Genomic DNA, 19,316 nt, shown 5'->3' with positions numbered 1-19,316 from the left:
CATCACATACAGAGGCTTGCTGCCAGTCATTGCACTTGTGTTGGCAATATCTGTATAGTGAGTTAGGAAACAAAAACAAAAAAAAAAAATTCCTGCGCTTTTCTATCTTCTTTCTTCTCACTTTAAAATTCAGTCTGGGCCTCTGTATTATTTTCAGGGATCACATGCATGCAATGATGGAGATGGGACACTCAGTGAATAGCCAGTTGAGAACACAGTCATTGAACGGAAGCCTTAGAGTGCACTGGAAAGCCAAAGACTCTCCTCAACACCAACACAATAAACAGGGAAACCAAAAATTATTTTTTCCTACACTTTTCTATTCTTTATTCTCACTTTAAAATACAGGCTGGGACCCTGTATTTTCAGGGTTTACATGCAATGATGGGAGGTGGGACACTCACTGGAGAGCCAGTGGAGAATACAGTCACTGCACCCATGTTGGCAATGTAATATGGGGGAAAAACCAAAAATTCTTTTTTCCTACACTTTCCTATCCTCTTTCTTCTAACTTTGAGGGTCTCTGCATTATTTCCATGGATTGGGAGGGGAATGAGGAAAATGCAATGTGGACGATGTCAAGACCAATGAGCATACACAGAATGCTACGGGGATGAGGGAACTTTGGGATAGGTTCCCACAATGCACAACTGCAACAGTCGATGTTAGCCAATTTGAGCATGGCAGCAATGAGTCAACTTTGTGAGAATCACGTGGGAAGTGAGGCTGGTCAAATACGAACTTTTAAATTCCAGAATTACAAAACTGATATTCAAGAATTCGAATTTATCTCATAGCGTAGACACAGCCTTAGCTTTTCACCCTGCTGCACAGAGAGCTATAATCCTAAAGGTAGAGATGTTTAATGCACATGAAACAGTAGAACCACACACCCACTCTAACTATATGTGTTAGAATTCATAAATGCTAAATTTAAGCAGCAACTATGGGATGTTTGCAAAGCTGAAGGTAGGCGGCATAAATTTCCACATGCAGAAGGTCTGAAGTGTGTATGAAAATCAGCCTTCAGTTGATACAGTTCAATCTAATTCTGCGGTGTCCAGCCAGTTCTGAAGCAGCAGCCACTAGCAAACTTGCCCCATTATTCTGAAAATATATTTATTGTTTAGGCCAACAAGGCTCACTCAACTGGCCAAATAGCCATATGCAGCTAGTGGCTAGCATGTTAGACACCACAAACTGGTTCCTCTACTTGCTTTCACTTTCCTCACTAAAACAACCTCAATTTAATCACTTTGATTACAGTCCAAAACTTGCCAGAGGGCCTGAAATAACCAGCATAAGAAGAGCAGATTTATTAGATTATTTCTCCCACTTTCTCCCAGGGTTACTAGGCAGACAACTAAGTTCCCTATGAACAGTAAAAAAAAAAAAAAGCATCTCAAAAATATATTTGCATTAGAAAAAGTTCAAAAAGGGCAACTGACATGATTAGAGGTTTGGAATGGGTCCCAGATGAAGAGACATTAAAGAGACTAGGACTCTTCAGTTTAGAAAAGAGGAGATTAAGGGGGCAATATGATAGAGGTATATAAAGTCATGAGTGGTGTGGAGAAAGTCACAAGGAAAAATTATTTATTTGTTCTCATAATATCAGAACTAGAGGATAGCAAATGAAATTAATGGGCAGCAGGTTAAACCAAATAAAGGAAGTAGTTCTTTACACAGCTCACAGTCAACCTGTGGAACTCCTTGCCAGAGGAGGCTGTGAAGGCTAGGACTATAACAGGGTTTTAAAAAGAGCTAGATAAATTCCTGGAGGTAAGATACATTAATGGCTATTAGTCAGGATGGATAAGGAATGGTGTCCCTTGCCTCCGTCAGAAGCTGCAGATGGATGGCAGGAGAGAGAGATTGCTTAATTGGTACCTGTTCAATCCACTCCCTATACAATAGAATTACATAGGTTGAACCTCTCTAATCCAAAACTCTCTCACCCAGCAAACTCCATAATCCGGCATGATTTGAGTTAGCCAGACAACCACTTTCTCATGGGTGTGGCCAAGTTTCCTACTGTCCCATAAAGTTTGTTTACAGCCACCAGTCCTGGCTCTCACTGTTCTGTGCTATTATTTAGCTGTAAGTTATCCCTAAATGTTTTCTAAGAGCCCACCAAGCAGTGGAAGTGTGGATAATGTGCTAGACAATATGAACCTCCCATGGTTGGGCAAATTCTCTTGTCTGGCCCCAGTTAGGACCCCAGGGTGCTGGATATGACAGAGGTTCAACCTGTATAAACTGCACCTAAGGGAGACATTTTGTCACAGTTAGGATGGCAGATGCTAGCTATTCATTGCAAGTTTTTAATCTCCTTCTTCAGCTTCTGGATCTCCAGATACAGTTTCTTCACTTCCAGAAGGGTTCTCAGTTCTGTCAGAGGCACATCACAATGGAGAAACTCTTTACTCTCACGTACCCCGGTACATTCTTCAGAATTGCTGTGCTTTTTCTATGAAACAGAGAAAAACAGCATGAGATTTTCTTGAGAAAAGACCGATTTAAGTACTGAAGTGCACTTGCTGCTTTTGGAATTGGAACCCTCATTCAGCACGACACAGGTCTGATTCTTAAAAGGCCTCTACTCCCATAATTCTTATCAACTTTGTACAGGGGCTGGTCATGCTGAGCTACTTTGAGATGGTTCTGAACATCTTGCTGAATCAGGCACTTGGACTGTAAGGTTCATGAGCAGGAACTAGGCTTCCATTTACACTTGCATACTGCTGAGCACACTGGCTACTAATCACTACAATAGTCATAAGACAGGTTTATACTGTGCCCTAATGCATCAGTAGATATGGACTTTCATCACACTCTGGACTGCTTTATTTAATAATACGGCCAACTTTCATCCAGGGTGACTTTTACCTACCACATTTTATATTATTATGGCAAAAGTGCTACAGAGGATCTGAAAGAATGGGCTAGAGGAGGGACAGTATTCCTTCACTTCCAGACCCATACATTTTCCCCTTCTTTTAAATCAATGGCACGCTTCCCTAGCTGGTCACATTGTGTTCATTGTTTTAATGAATCAAAGTTTTAAGAAATTCCAAACTCCGTTATTACTATTTTTACACTAGAAATTGGGCAAAGTACTTCAAAAATCCACCTGGTGCACCATACTTACACATTTGGGTATTGCTGTCCAGTTGCCATTGGCTAAACAAATAATTCTAGAAGTGTCGGTTGTAGGAAGGTACCAAAGGTCTGAAAAGTGGTATCCAGAAGAGCATTTTAAAGTAACGCTTTCATTTACATTGTACCACATTTTCTCAGCAAACACACTGTCCACTCTTCCATTCTGCACATCTGGCTTTGCACACTGAACTGAAAGGAAAAAACACACAAGAAGGCAGTTCAGTGAGAGTTGTGCTGTGAGGGAGCTACTCATTGCCTGTAATGGAAAAAAATCAGCTCTATTTAAGACCAAATGCCCTTGGCTTACTTCATTGCAGCTGTTTTGGTTTAATCAGAGAAATAAACTGTAACATCAAAACTGCACTGACCCTCCAGAGAGACAAACATCATGAGTCAGTGAGAAAAGGGCGTGAGTTAAATCACATCCAGTTCTGTGTTTCATGAGCATTTCATGGGGTCATTGGCAGCTGAAAGTCCATGGTTGAAGCAGAGGGGACAGGTGCTTTGTTGATTCACTGAAGGAGGTTTAATTGGGGCAATTGTGACATTTACTCCCTTGGACACTTATAGCCTTCTTCTAAATAACCTCTTTGGTGTATTGCAGACTTTGCCTGCTCTGCAGTGAGGGACAACCGCAAGTCCATGGTGTTGGTTTGGATTTACACTGGTGGAACTGACAGCATAGCTTGATCCTAAACAGTGTCTTATACTTCTATCATGACTTGCATCCTGTAGGATGCCAAAGGCTTTGACTATATGCCACAGTGACTGCCTCTGTACAAGCCACTTAGATAATTGTAAGGAACCTCTTCCCCACTGAAACAGTCATCTCATGAAGTGCTACTTGAGGACAACCCACAGAACGCAGGCAGAAAAGGAGAACCTGATTCTCATGTGCACTAAGACCTCTGGCAATGCAGTGGGGCTGAGAATAGAATCACAGAATTATAGAACACTAGATCTGGAAGGGACCTCAAGAGGTCATCAGATCCAGGCCTGTGTCCTCACAGCAGTACCAAGCGGCATCTAGATCAGAGAGGTCAACAATCACTGGCATGGGTGCCAAGAATGGCACACGAGCAGATTTTCATCAGCATGTGACATGGAAGATCAGCCCCATTTGTCCTCCCTCATCAGCCAGGAGATAGCTCAAAGCCATGCCACTTGTGGAGTAACAAAAGACCAGCAAATGCTACCGACCACCACCTAAATGGTAAAGCTCTGCCTCTTAATGTCTTTATTAATGAAGGTGTTATTAATGGACTATTGCCAACTTTAAAAAGTATCACCGGCACTCTGACCATACATAGAGGTCAAAAGGTCACATTTTGACGCTCTGCCTTAGAAAGGTTGCTGTCCCCTGATCTATATCACCTCTGTTAGGTATTTATCTAACCTGTTCTTAATTATCTCCAGTCATGGAGATTCTACGACCACCCTGTGCAATATATTCCAGTACTTATCTACTTGGACAGTTAGGAAATTTTTCTTAATGTTTAACCTCAACCTTCCTTGCTGCAGTTTAAGCCCATTGCTCCTTTTCCTATTTCCAGGGGCTAAAGACTGTAAAACAAGACTCAGTCCTTGAGTTCCTATAGTTTAATTGGGAAATCAGCTCCCATTGCTGCTTCACCTCACACCCAGCCTCCACAGAGCACTCTCCACAGAACAATGTCTCCACCTCAGAAGGAAGAGAGGCTGAGTCTGCCTTGGAGAGCTTCAGGCCTGTGACCATAGAGCTGGGCTTGTCAAGTCTGAAGGTTAGCACACTTGGCCTTTCTTGCCAGGGCAGGGCTAAGCAAGAGCAAATTGATTAATGAACGATCAGAAGGTTTGTTTGTTTGTTTTGGCTGCAGGGGTGGGTGGTGGGAGTTAGCCTGGGAAATCATTGCTGTTTACTGGTGGTGACTAAGCTGGGAAGGCTAGGGCACCGTTTTTTAGATGTAGGTACAAGTTGCCTGGGGGCTTGGATAAGCACCGCTTCTAAATAGGAAAAATCCATCACTAAAACTGCTCCACTCCTGAAGAAAGCTGCTCTGACCTGAGCACTGGGGTTACTTGGTCATTAGCCTATTCAGTGTGTAGTCTGTTGATAAACACTGGCTTCTTCAGGTTCCCTTCCACAGTATGACCAGGAAAGTGTTAGCAATGCAGATGATTCATGGTTACCATCTTTCCTTGTAGTGCTTTCCCAATGAATTCTCATAACCCCATTTCAGGGGAGGCTAGAGCCACTATTTTCATCTCTACAGATGGGAAATGGAGGCAGAGAGGGCAAGTATGCTCAAGCGACATAGGGAGACTGGCTAGGGGTAGGAAGAGGGTTAGGAGGTCCTTGTTTCCAGTGCTGTCCTCAGACCACATCTCACCTATGGTGCTATTAGTAGGGCTCATCCTACTTGTGCTGGATCCGTCACATCTACACACTTACCTGGCTGACACATCGGCACAGGAGGATTCCAGGTGTTATCCCCCTGACACTGACTCATTCTGCTGCCATGGAGCAGGTAGCCTTGCTTGCAGGAAAAATGAACAGCGACCCCATATATAAACGCCTGCTTCAGAGTAGCGATTGCTCCATTTTCAACCTCTGGCTTTGGACAGCGAACCACTGAGGGAGAACAACAGCACTGGTAGTGTCACGTCCGTCTGAGACGGGGAATGAAGCAAAGCCAATACACTTCAATAGCAACTGATCTGTTTCCACACATGCTAAACGTGGGGAAAAGCCACGGCCACCTAAGAATGTCAAACCTTTGATCTCCTGGCAGACCACTGTGTGAAAACTTTATTGCCATGGGCACATGCAGCTCATGTTTCTCCCTGCAGTGGATTCTCAGTGAGACTATCAGCAGGGGATAGGGTGGGGGACTGCATGTGGCAGGTCGGCTTGTTAATATTGCTTTTCATGCTGGTCCCTGGCTTCCTAGTGAAAAGTCAAGCCACCCAGGGCTTATTCCATTTTCTGGAATCAGGCTGTTCCCTCAAACACTCTTTGATGTTGTATCCAGGAGGACCCAGACCTAAGAGGACAACCCAGAACAGCTGGGTTAGGTACCAGATCCAGGAAATGGGTAGGGGATTGGGGGAAATAAGTAACTACAGTGAAGCTCAGGCATCAGCAGGGGCAAAGGTCCAAAAAAAGGTGGCACCGGCCAGTGAGGAAAATCAGAGGTGGAGTGTAATTTTTATATGTTTGACAACAGGGGTATATGGTCAAGGAGGTTCAGAGGTGGTTTCTCGCCAATATTTCACGTAGGGCACATTAACCCTCCTTAGCTGTTCAGACTCCACCTGGGGGAGGTATCTCAGGGTCCACATGCTAGTTCCTGATGTACCTGCCAGGCTGTCCATGTTAAGCATCTTCTGCATGCAGAGCTGCAAGAACAGTTGCTCCTACTGGGATCCTTCCCATGGGCGTTGGCAGATCCATGAGGCTATTTAACAGTTACAGGATCTGTTCAGCTGTGGCTGTTTGCGGCTCCCATAGCAGTAGAGCTACTTGCACCCCTGAGTGGGGTTTGCCAGCAAACCAGGGGGCGTCATGTCCCATCTAAAGCGTTAGTTTCCTCCCAGGGTCCATATGGAGGGGATACCTTGGGTCAGTGCCACAGCCACACCCTCTCTTGGCTTTTCTCCACCCATGTCTGCGGTAATGCTGGTCTTCAAAGAGAACTGTGGAATGGAGATATAGGGAATAGGAGCAGCAGACAACTCTGCTCTTTATCAGGCCCACTTATAAAAACCATTGTGACATTACATCTGGGTCTCCAGAAGGTACCTTCTACCCTTTGTAAGTCAGAGTCATTACTGAACAACTTACCTTTGCACTGTGGGGCTGGTGCACTCCAGGTCAGATTTACCCCATCCGATGTACAATAAATGGCAGACTCTCCAATCAGTGATAAACCTTCTCCGCAGCTATAGTTCACTTGTGAGCCATAGGCGAAATATTCTTTGATCCCACCATTGTGCCGCCCATTCATTATAGCTGGAGGTCGGCCACAGGCTACAAAAGGATAGAAAAATGTAAGCCGGTTGCTCCTCTCCCTGACTCAGGTGCCAGCTAGTTACATGGGAATCCAGCACTTGGTATTTCTAAACATAGGTAAATTCTCTTTAATGGGGGCTGCTGATGCTTAGCTGCTTAAAGGATCAGGCCCAAGTCAGCACATCAACCAGACCACCCACCTAGAATGTTCATTCCTTCTAGAATCTCCTAGGCAAATATCTCAACCCTCCTGCTACCCACCAACCTTCCCTTAGTCTCCCGAAAAGTGTTTCCACCCCTCTACCCACTGCTGAGCCCTCCCACAGTGTAAACCACTATCCCAGTGCTGCTTCCCATCCATGCCTAATGAAGAAGGTGAACAATTCTCGAGGATGTTACAAGGAGGCTGAACCAGGACGTATTGGGAGGAAATTAAAAAAGGGAAATTTTAGGCTGAACTTTAGGCGGGGCTTAATGTGTAATTGAAGAGGTGTCAGGGCTCAAGAAAACATTTCCCCACAATTTTATAAGTGGTACAGCAAGCCCAGAGGCTTAGGCTGGCAAACACTGTCACAAATTAATCACTGACATTATGAAAACAAACAAACAAACAAACAAACAAACAAACCCACAACCTGAAAGTGAGATCTAAAACTCTTCAACGAAAATCATTCAAGGTCTAGAAAATGTGACCTCTGAGGAATGACTGAAACAATTGAGTTTGTTTAGTTTGGAAAAGAGAAGACAGAATGAACTAATAACAGCTTTCAAGTACCTAAAAGGGTGTTACAAGGAGGAGAGATAAAAATTATTCTCCTTAATTTCTGGCAATAGGACAAGAAGCAATAGGCTTTAACTGCAGCAAGGGAAATTTAGGCTGGACATTGGGAAAAACTTTCCAGCTGTCAGGGTGGTTAAGCAATGGAATAAATTGCCCTGGGAGGATGTGGAATCTCCGTCACTGGAGATATTTCAGAGCAGTTAGACAAACATCTGCCAGAGATGATGCTTCCAGATGCTGCTTGGTCCTGTTCTGAGTGCAGAAGACTGGACTTGATGAGTGCTTGAGCTCCCTTCCACTTCTAGTATGCTATGATCCTATGGGTCAATAGCCTAAGAAAAGGGGTGGAAGTCCCTTTGCCTGAGACACTTAACCTTCACTCAGAAGTGGTCCTGGGGATTAGAATCTAACTGTGTTGATTCCCCTCCCCCCAGAACTGAACAAAGTCATGGAGAGAAGATAGATGAACACACCCTTTGGCTATTTGTTAATGATCTATGGGGATCCTTCTAATAAATCTCCCTAGGTGTTGAGAAGCAGGGAGGCAGACTTCCCGCTACTTTTAATAAGACTTATGGCAGATCCTCTTCTTCTTTATACTTACTTTTGTCACAGAATGGCACAGGAGGGTACCATGACCCATCAGTCCGGCACACAATCTCCTCATGGCCTTGGAGGACGTAGCCAGGGTCACACTGAAACACAATATGGTTTGCATACGTATACACAGCTTTAGCCGCAGAGATTTGTCTTCCATTTTCAATCACGGGGGTTGGACAACGAACCTCTGAGGAACACCAATAAAGAGTTTTAGACTTTTTTTCAGAATCAGATAGAAGAAGAGAGTCATGGTAGAGATGTTTTCATGGTGGAGACTACCAGTAGTCTCTGGACCCCCTGTAACATTCTGAACCCAAACTTCAGTCTCCTTAACCTTTAAACCAAATATCCATCTCCTTAATATTTAAAAGGATGTCCTTGTTTGTTTGATGGGTGTCCCAAAAAGAGGTAAGTGGCTTCTAAGAGTGTCTTCCCCAGAAGGTCTGTATAATATATAACAGAAAGACATTGCATGATGACGTGGTGTGACAAGGTTTTACTGTTCTGAGTTTGGATTGCTTGAGACTCTTGAGTGGCAAAGACACAAGTGACTTAGACTATGTCCACATATTCCAGATGATTGACACGTTCAGGGTCGATCTTCTTTCCTGTTGACCTTCTTTAGTGAGGATGGCCAAGTAAGTTGATCACAGATACGTCTATTCTAGCTATGCAATTGCTGAAGCTAGAATTGCATATCTGCAATTGACTTACTTTCCCTAATGTAGACACAGCCATGCACAGGATATATTCAATGCTAAGAGAGTCTTTATACCCCAGTACACAGGCTGGAATTCAGGGTATGCCAGGTAATACAGCTCACCATTTAACCAGCACTATTTGTTTATCTTCCACCTGTAACACCAGCATCTTAGACTGTCTGCACTTGGACAAAAGACCCTTGGTGAACCCAGCATGGCCAATAGACTTGCCAGACCCTTAGGCAATGTGGGGGGATGTCTGGTTCCATTCCTGGAAGGGGCAGAGCCTCAGGCGGAATGGGGAGGGCTGAAGCTAGCCAGCCTTTAACACCATTCAGAGCATGCCACACCACAGCCCCCTCCACCAGGCAACCCTCAGAGCTGCCCAGACAACACTGCCCACCATTCCAGCAGCAATTTAAAGGGCCTGGGGCTGTGCCTGCTACCATTGCTGCAGTGACAGACCAGCCCTTTTCAATCAGAGGGCCCTGAGGCAGCTGCCCCCATCAGTGGGCCTGGGTTCAGCTATGCCTGGCCTGAGTCAGCGGTCTAGGGTGACCAGATGGCCCAGTTTCACAGGGAGAGTCCCAATATTCTGGACTTTTTCTTTTATAGGCACCTATTATCTCCTAGCCCTGACCTGATTTGTCACACTTGTTCTCTGGACACCCCACAGATGACTCAGGCTCTTGGTGGGGCTATGAAATGGCAGGGCAGAGATTTGGGTTTGGACTGAAACCTGGGTCTGAAGACTCTGTGAGGAGGGAGGGTCTGGGCTCCAGCCTGACCTTTAATGTCTACCTTGCCATTTTAGTCCCATAACTGGGGCCTGAATCAGACAGACTCAGTGCTGCAGAGTTGGGTTTTCATTTGTTTTTTAAACCAGCGGAGACCTATGCTATAAAGGGTAGGTCACCTCCAAATGACCCAGGAGAGCTAATAGAACTACAACAAGAAGTCTGATATCTCAGGACCTGTGAGGTTCTAACAGCAAGTGTTTGTCCCCACTAGAAAGGGGGCCCCTTGAGTTTTTAATGATATACAGAAATACCCACACTTGCCATTTCTAGCCCTAATAACTTATTAGACATTTCACTTCAGTCCATTCAGTGGTGGTGAATAGAATGCTGCCCACCTGACCCTCAATCCAGTGTCATTTTGAGGGGGTTTAGAGACACAGAAAATCCATATGACGGCAAAGGAAGGTGCGGGGAAAGAGAGAGAGATTGTCTGTCTGTCTGAGCTGTCTGGTGTTGCTCAGAAGACTGAGGTGTTGGTCGAGATCCTACTGGATGAGGGCTAATGGGCAGAATATAGCTGAGCAGGTGAAAAGTTGTATAGTTAATGCAGTCCATCCCATCACATTAGTTTCATGAGATCTATGGCACAGAGACATTCACACAATTGCTCAGTGTGTCCTGGGCCAGCTTTTCACAGATGCTGAGTACCCACAACTCCAACTGCAGTCAATGAAATCTGCAGGTGCTCAGCACCTCTGGGCTAAGCAGTCCCCAATGTACCTCCCCCAAATAAACTATTGAATTGTTCTTAAATTTGGGTTGTCAACTAAAGCTAAGAAAATTCACCCCAAAATTGAGTTACTTACTCTGACAAAATTCTGAGACTTTGGACCATGTAAAATTTGTATGACAAGTCAGATGGGGAGATACTCCAGGGATGAGTGTATAACCAGGTCTGCAGGAGTAGGTCACTCTGGAACCAACTAGATACTCTCTCTGATTGCTTCTGTCAGCGTACGGAAGTTCTGGTGGTTTGGAACATCTCCCTAACAACGCAAAGCAAGACAGGGATAGATAAAAGACACATTTAACCCTGAAGCCCATGGGGGATGAAAAGCCCTTATAAGAACAAGGCATGTGAGACCCAGCTGTGGAAGTTATTGGCCCACATTCTGCTCACCGCTGCCCTGTGTGCAGAATTTGGTTTGGTCCGTGATGACATAAAACAACAATGGCTGAAATGTGTGACAAGGCAGAGTTATGAGGGGGCACAAACTGCATCAATTACTTGCTTTGCAGGGGGCACTGAGAGTAAGCAATGAAAAACATGAGTAGCAGTAATCTGTAGTGATGCTAGCCCTGCATGGAATTACGAGGGAACCTGTTGAAGTGTTACATTCATCACATTTCTTGAAAACACAGACTTCTCTATGAAGAGATGGAATAGAGTCAATATCTTATAACGTTTCCTTTGTATAGCACCTTTTCTGAGGACCACCAAGTGCCTTACCCCACCCTTTGAAAGGCAGAATCAGCAATGTTTGGGCGTGTGGTGGGGGCGGAGAATAGCCTATTTAAGAAGCAAGCTATATCCATCTGTGCTTCGTTACTGGCCATCTACGGGGACTGGAGAGAAGACACTGGTCTGGCCTGTGGTGAGGGGGGAGGGGTGTAGAATTTGGAAGGAGAAGCTGATGGAGTTATCCAAGGAACAGCAGTGAAAAACTGTTGGGGGGAATAGGGAACAAGAACAGCTCAAGACTAAGAGCAGTGGAGGGCAGTTTGCCCCAGGGTAGGTGGACACAGCTTACTTTACCTGGTTTGGGTTCTGAGTTCAAGGCAGGGATATTGCGGAGAAATGCAGGAACCTAGCACTTTGATTCAAGGGGGATATTAAGAAGCATTTGTGGCTAATAAATTGGCCCTCAGCAGGAGTATTGTTGGACTGAAAAAGAATTGCTGGTGGAACATTAATGAGGGAAAACTGAGGCGGGGTGCTCATGTGACCACCTCCAGCCAGGAGGGCAAGCCAGGGGCACTTGTTACACGTATTCTACACCTGTGATAATAAGGAATCTCCATGCTATTTGTCACAGGGACACCTCAGCTAGCATATTTTGTAAAATGAAAATCACAGGCACTTTCTTGCACAAAAGCTGCTTTTTCATATCCCCACCCCCATTCTCCTCTGAGCTGGGAAAGGGCAGACACCAAAACATTGCATGTTCAAAACCCCAGAAGTCAAAATTCACCCCCTGCATTTCAATTTCCTCCCAAGCCCACTGTTGCTTTTATTAGATGATGGTTAGCCTCAGACTCCGCTTTCGGCAGCAAGTCTCACCTGGCCTTCCCCTCAGCTGGACACCCAACAAAGCACCACCCTCCTCTGTCACGCACTTACCCAGGTCACAGACTGGAACCAAAGGATACCACTTGCCATCCACTTGGCACTGAACCCTCTCATGGCCCATGAGGATGTAACCAGGATCACAACGAAATGTTACACTGGTTCTGTATGTATAGTTTTGTGGAAGTGGAGATATCAGGCTTCCGTGTTCAGTGTGTGGGGCTGGACAATGAGTCTCTGCAAGACATCAAACAAGACCGTCCAGATCCTTTTGTTACTTAGTGCACATGTATTGAAGAAGGAAACTATTTTACAAACAGAGAAACTGAGACAGGGAAGCAAAGAGACTTGCTCTAAACCTGAGAGAAAAACAGCAGCAAAACCAAAATTAGAACTCAGAGGTCTCCAGTGCTGGCACCAGACCACTTTTGCATATGTTGTAATTATGCTGGAGTTGAGCACATGTGCTAGAGAAGCATTCACGGTTTGGTCCATCAGTTGCATACATCCTACCCACAAGGTAAGGAAAATTCCATGTACAGGTTGAACCCCCTCTAGTCCAGCATACTCTCATCTGGCAACATCTGTCATCTGGCATGATTTTAGTTAGCCGGACAACCAGCTATCATGGTGCAATTCTGCAATCCCATGAAGCTTGTTTACAGCCACCAGTCCTGGCTTTCCATGCTGCTATTTAGCTGTAATTTACCCCTAAATGTCTTTGAAGAGCCCTGCAAGCAATGGAAATATTGGTAATGCTGCTAACAACATTGACCTCCTGTAGTCCTGCAAATATCTTGCTCGGCACTGGTCAGGTCCCAAGGGTGCCGGACTGGAGAGATTCAACCTGTACTGTCACCAGTCTTCCCTGTAAGCCGAGTGCTGGGGTGGCCACCCAGGAGAGATTCAGGCACTGCTCAGCTGATTAGCAGGAGTGCCCACAGCCATCCAGAGTGGGCAGCATGTGCTTCTACTGACGGTGCACATCCGCACATGCCTTGGTGCACATAACATTTATTCTGCCCTTGGACGGAAAAAATTAAATGGAACATGGACTGTCACTCAGGCATGGACTTTCTTTGCTGCAGTTGACATGGCAACTTTTGTTGTAAGAAAGCTCAAGAGTGAAGCTGTACACAAATACATATATTTTTGTAATCACCTTTCCATTTTTCACCACGGAGGAAAAACAAAGATGTTGGGGCTAAACATAAAAGAGAGAACAACAAAAGCCAAGCCACTTAAGAGGGTCACTGATCTACCTACCAACCCATCTGAAGACTGAAAAAACCTGGCCACAAAAGATCACATTTTCTTAATCTTTCTGTTGACCTTTGTGTTTAAGGAAAGTTCTTATTTCCACAGGCAGACACAACCGATCATTTCTTATTGCACTGAATTTCTGATGAATTTTGACATTTGAAAGTTCTCTTGGTGAAGATACATCTGGGAATTCTGAAGATGGGACAATGCAGCATTTAATGCATGAACACTTTCTCTCCTGCTCTCTCCACATGCATCTTCCTGCTACTAAGTCAAGCCACCAGGATTATTCTGATTTCAGATTGTTCATGCAAATTTAAGGCTATGGTGTGTAGGGAGGGCTAATAGTGGAAGGGAATGCGGTACACTTGTATGGGGAACCACTAGACGAAATAAGTTGTCAGGTGCAGGCAGTGGAGAAATGAGCCAGAAAGGAGGCCAAGTATTAGCGTGGATGGATCAAACAGCAGATCATGGGGGAGAGAGGAAGTTGGCAGCATGCTTGTTATGGAGTAGGTTGTTGGGAACACTTCAGGCACTGGAAAGGAGTGGTCAACAATGGGATAATAGAGGTGGATGGAATGAGGATATATTGCACCAGATCACTGAAAAAATCTTTTTCCAATATGAGGCATTTTAGGGTGATGCAGAATGTGTTACCTTCACACTGAGGGGTGGACTCGCCCCAGGTTGGAGTGTCCTCATCACCAGCCGTACAATGAATGGTGGCTCCTCCAACCAATGAGAAGCCCGTATCACATTTGTAAGTTACCAATGATCCAATAACAAAATTGCTCTTGCCCCATGTACTGTAATGGCCATGGGAGATGTTTGGAGGTGGGCCACAAACTATAATTGGAGAGAAAAATGTGTTATTTATACAGCAGGTTAAAAAAAAAAGAAACAGTGATGACAGATTCTTAGCATTTCTTGATGTCATTCTGGCAATATCCAATGTTACCATTATACATCAAAGAACACCCCAGTTGTGTCCAACCACTCACTAGCTGTGTGTGTAGCTCTTGCTGTGTCAGTTCAGTCTACACAAAAATGCTGTTGTCACTAGGTTGCTGGGACAGTCATTCACATGCTCAGTGTGCGGCATAGAAACAATGACGATGATCCAGGGAGATGTGTGATACCTGGAGCATCCATTGACAAGAACGTCAGGCCTTGACTCAGTGAATTGCCCCTTTTACACTTTTCCTCCAAATCCAGATCTGAACCTCTTCTAGTGGCTTAAAGTTCTCCCAGCATCCATATCTCCCCCAAAGCTACAAAACCCTCTGACAAATCCCTCAGCTCCACACCCATGACCGAACATTTCCTGTTGATGGAGAGAGCCACCCTCTCTCTCCAGCTCCTCAAACTAGCAAACAGGGAGATTATTTGCAAGGGATAAGAAAGGTTTTTTTGGTGGTTGACTTTAGTCGTTGGTGGTGACCTGTAAATTTAACACCCATTTTCCTAGCATGATGATAAATTAGCCCCAGAGCTGCTTATGCCCATATATCCACAGCTCTAAAAATGTCTTTGAATGATTAAAATCCTCACAAGGACTTTTGAAAATAACTGGATGCTTAAAACTCTTTCAGGTGCCAAACATTTGGACATGTGATTTCCTCCCCAGCCCCCAACTCAGAACTACAGTTTGTATATGCACCACTTTGCTGCCTTAAGAGGAGTGTAGGTGGGACAGGATCTTTTATCTGTACCAGGAGCTCCATACAAGGCCCAGTAACAGAAACTGCCGAGATGCACTGACTCTCAAGGTCCCCACCTGCACGAGCTGAGGACTGCCCCTCAGGGGCACAAGCTACCAGGCCAGAGTTGAAGGAATCACAAGGCCAGTCCTGTAAACAAAAGCTGAACTCAGAGATCAAAGACTGTACCCAGTTAGACTCAAGAGGCAGGAATCAGGGTCAAAGCCAGGAGACAAGGTGAACTCTATCACTGCAGCAGGCTAAAGTCTGTATAGCTCCCTAGAAAAACCTCCTGGCCCAAGCCTTGGGTTTAAGTAGCACCACTTGGCCAATGAAGAGGCTTGTAGGGTACTGTCATTCTGACTCTCTTGGGTGGTAATTCCTGTGGCACCTACTCTCCATACTGCTTCCTGGCTTTACCTTTGGATAACCCCCCAAGTAGCACTTTAGCTTTATCAATGGATCTTGACTCCACAGACTTAGGTTCTATTTCTTGGTCCTTAAGCAGTCAGCATTCCCCACATTTAAATGCTGGGTTTCATGAATCACTTTTTCTCCCTGACTATGAGGAAGAGGTTTTTGGATTCTTTTGGGGGGGGGGGTCCCTCTTTGTTTGGGTTTCTACAACACAGTGGGACCCTCAAACCTGACTGGGACCTCGGTGCGCGCCAATAAGATAAATGTGAAGATATGCAGCTATTACAGTGTATATGCCGCAGTTAAAGGTCTTTGCATGTTTAAAATCAGGGATTAAGAAGTCGCTAATCCTGTCACACTTCACTGTTTATACTGACCTGGTTCGCAGACTGGCATGGCAGGATCCCAGGTGCCATCATGTTTGCAGCGAATCTGAACACTGGCCTCAGTACTGCCTTTGATACCATACCCAGGCGCACATTCAATTGCAACAACGTCCCCAAATGCATGGGTCTCCTCTCCAGGTCTAAGCAAAAGGGTCCGTGTTCCATTGCTAACCTCTAGAGCCGGACAACGAACTTCTAAGAAAGACCAACAAGAGAAATGGCATTAAATCACAGCAAAGACAATTGCATGGCTGCAGGTTCTTTTTACCAGGGGGAGCAGAAAGCTTTGCAAGCTGTACAAAATGAGCATGTCTTTGACCTTGAAGAAGAGGCTTGGATTTTAGAGGAAGCTTTACCTCTTTTGCAGAAACAGCATATGGGCTGAGAGCTATCCTCTAAATCTTTCTGTGACAAAGACCAAAAATACTGTGCCAGTTGCAATCAGAATAGCTGTCCGTAAGAACAGTATTTTTGGTTTTCATTACAGGTTGACTTAGTGATGGCAGCTGCTGCCTTATGCCCACACTGCGCATAAAAAGGCAGGTGATATTGTGTGATCCATCTTGATCATCATCCACTTTAGGTGCAGAAGGAGATGATGCACGAGGGCAAGAGATTTGTCCATTGGCACAGGAAGCTGTAAAGGTGGCAGATATTTAGGAGGAACAGCAAGGAGTTCATAGCCCAGGAGTAGATGCAATCGTTAAGCTACCTTTATAGCTTCCCAGTACTGGGCTGCTCTCTGGCCCTGGCCTAATACAGACAGCCCTGGGACCTGTGCCCAGCTGCCTATGGGTTTGACTCCAGCTTTGCCCTGAATCTCTGCCGCACTAGGTGCTGTGGCCTGCCCTGACATACCCATCCCACCCACAGCCTTCTCATTGGCACACCACTTACCCCAGGGCTTACAAGAGGATGCCATCCTCTTCTGGCAGGATCCAGGACATTTAAAGACCTATTTTGCCACTCTGCACCTTTTACTTGGTGTAAAGAAGCTAGACTGGGAGTGAAGAGCACACCGCAAATTTCTAACCATAATCCTGCTCCCCACTATTAACTTAAGCAAACAGCGCAGACCCTGACTGGGCCTCCTTCTATGTTCCTCTCAGCTCTACACTTTACGCCACTCACCAGCCAATTATCAGCACAGCCTCCCTGTTGGTGTTAAATCTGCTTAATGAAAACAAGAAAATTTAGTAATATACTTACTCTGACAAAAGTTTGGAACTACAGACCATGTGGAATTCTGAAGACAAACAACATGCCCAGAGCTTTTTCCAGCAATCAGCTCATAACCTGGGCGGCAGCCATATGTAACCACCATCCCAATGGGACTCAATGTACCAATGTAAGTCTTTCGAAAGGCATTGGGAATGTTTGGAGGCTCACCACAGCTACCTAGGATGAAACATGAAAGGACATACTGAGCCAGGAAAATCTATTGAGAAGAAATCTCCTCTGTGGCAAGAGGCTGGAGACCTAGCTGGGAAAATCAGAGGTCCATATTCTACGCTCTTTTGCTCAGATCCATGCAATCCCGACACCCAGACTTTAGCTCAGTCCATCAGAAAACAAGGAGAATATGGGTAGCAGTCACTCTATATGATTCTAGTCTGTGTATGGAATTAGTGAGGGAAATGCAAGGCCCTACCTACCCTAAAGGGTGTTTCTGTTTGTCTGTAACATGCTGTGGCGGTGTCATTGTTGTGGCCCCAGGATATCAGAAAGAGACAACGTGAGTGTGGGCCGACCTTTTAGTGGTGAGAAACAGATGATTTTGGGCTTTTGTAGAGCTCTTCTTTACATTTAAAATCTAAAAAGGGGGGTTTGCCGGGTTTAAAAATCTTTGACTGAAGACATTTTGTTACTGAATGGAGTAACATCATCAGTGCCGAGCACTGTTTTTATTTTTATTTTAAAGCTCCTCTTTATGTTTGTAACATGCGAACTTCCGAACAACACATCCAATCAATTCAAAAATTTCTGGGAAAATGATAGGCACCAGTAGGTAGACTCCTATTGCTTAAAGTGACACCTGGACAATTGGAATGGGACATAAACAGAGGTTCTGGTAATTATCAATAGAGTAAAGAACTGATTGATCTCAGCCATAAATACCTTCTAGCGTAATACCCGCCAACTCAGCTCTGCCTCTTCTCTCAGTACCATTTAAAACAATGTCACCTGGGGGGACTTCTCTCCCAGATGGAAAGAAAAGAAGGAAAAATGGTTGTGGGAAGAGATGGTGCACCCTGAACCCTGGTCCAGAGAGGAGAGGGCACGAGAGCCATACCAAGCCTGGACAAGAGGGACAACGTTGCAAGGAGCCTGAGAAACAGCAGATGAGGGTGGCTGACAGGGACTGTGCTGGGGAATATGGAGGAAAGAAAGAAGCCCAGGACTGTGTGTGTGCAATGAACTTAGCATACAGAAGTACCTTGTCCAAACCACTTGTTAATTTCTAATGATAGAATGGCTTACCCCGGAATCCCTGTTTTCAACAGACAAGCCATTTAACAGCAGATTGTGAAGCTGTTGCAGCTCACTGAGATTCAGGGTGATACTGCACAGACAATTTCCTCTTTACAAAAAAAATAATAAAAAAAACATAAAACTGGTTGTGCACCTGTGACAGCTTCTTAGTTTTTCAGTTCAGCGCACAGCCGCTGTGGCAAGCCAGAGGTGCCCCTGTTCCTGAGCCACCCTGTATATCCAGCTTGAGTCCAGCTGGGCTGACTGCTGCAAATCCAGCATGGATATTGTCTCAATAACTGCACAAAGTCAGTCATGCCTCAGTGGCAATGACTTTAGCAGTGCTCCTGTTCCAGACATAGCCACACTGATCTGGCACCAGTGAAATGCTGGTCACCATTAGTAGTTAGAGCCCCTGATTCAAACACCACCTGGCAAAGACCTGTCATCCATGTAGTTCACATTGGTGAGTGGCTAACCTGTTAATCCCAGTAATGACCCTTCATGTTGATACCACTCTTATGACGGAGGTTGGGTGAACCTTGTGGAGTTTTCCAACAGTGTGCTGGCAGAAATGAGGATTAGAACTGTGAACAAAAATACCCTTGTCGCCTGGGTGACTTCTACCGTTGCAGGGCATGAGGACATGTGGCACCTGCTCTGTATCTAAACGAGAGTGCACCAAGACATCCAGAGCTCGATCATCCCATTCTCTTCCTCAACAGCCAGACAGCCTGTGTGTGTATTGGCTAA

The 19,316-nt window shown here is 45.2% G+C and overlaps 1 protein-coding gene across 1 annotated transcript in view; it reads right to left on the bottom strand.

Moving 5' to 3' along the window:
• Positions 1–1,328: 1,328 nt before the first annotated feature.
• Positions 1,329–19,316, bottom strand: part of LOC142002052 (zona pellucida sperm-binding protein 3 receptor-like) — a 47,730-nt gene continuing 29,742 nt past the window's right edge. The window contains exons 11-15 of the mRNA XM_074977856.1: positions 16,083–16,286; positions 14,246–14,434; positions 8,539–8,721; positions 3,152–3,351; positions 1,329–2,470 (exon numbers count right to left, since the gene is read on the bottom strand). Of these exons, the coding sequence (XP_074833957.1) occupies positions 2,312–2,470; positions 3,152–3,351; positions 8,539–8,721; positions 14,246–14,434; positions 16,083–16,286 (935 nt within the window). The 3' untranslated portion in view covers positions 1,329–2,311. The remainder of the gene's footprint in view (positions 2,471–3,151; positions 3,352–8,538; positions 8,722–14,245; positions 14,435–16,082; positions 16,287–19,316) is intronic.

This window comes from Carettochelys insculpta, chromosome 26 (assembly GCF_033958435.1).
Source record: "Carettochelys insculpta isolate YL-2023 chromosome 26, ASM3395843v1, whole genome shotgun sequence".
In the NCBI taxonomy this organism is placed as follows: domain Eukaryota; kingdom Metazoa; phylum Chordata; order Testudines; family Carettochelyidae; genus Carettochelys; species Carettochelys insculpta.
Note: the sequence above shows the minus strand (reverse complement) of the source record. Positions and strands in the feature narration are given on the sequence as shown.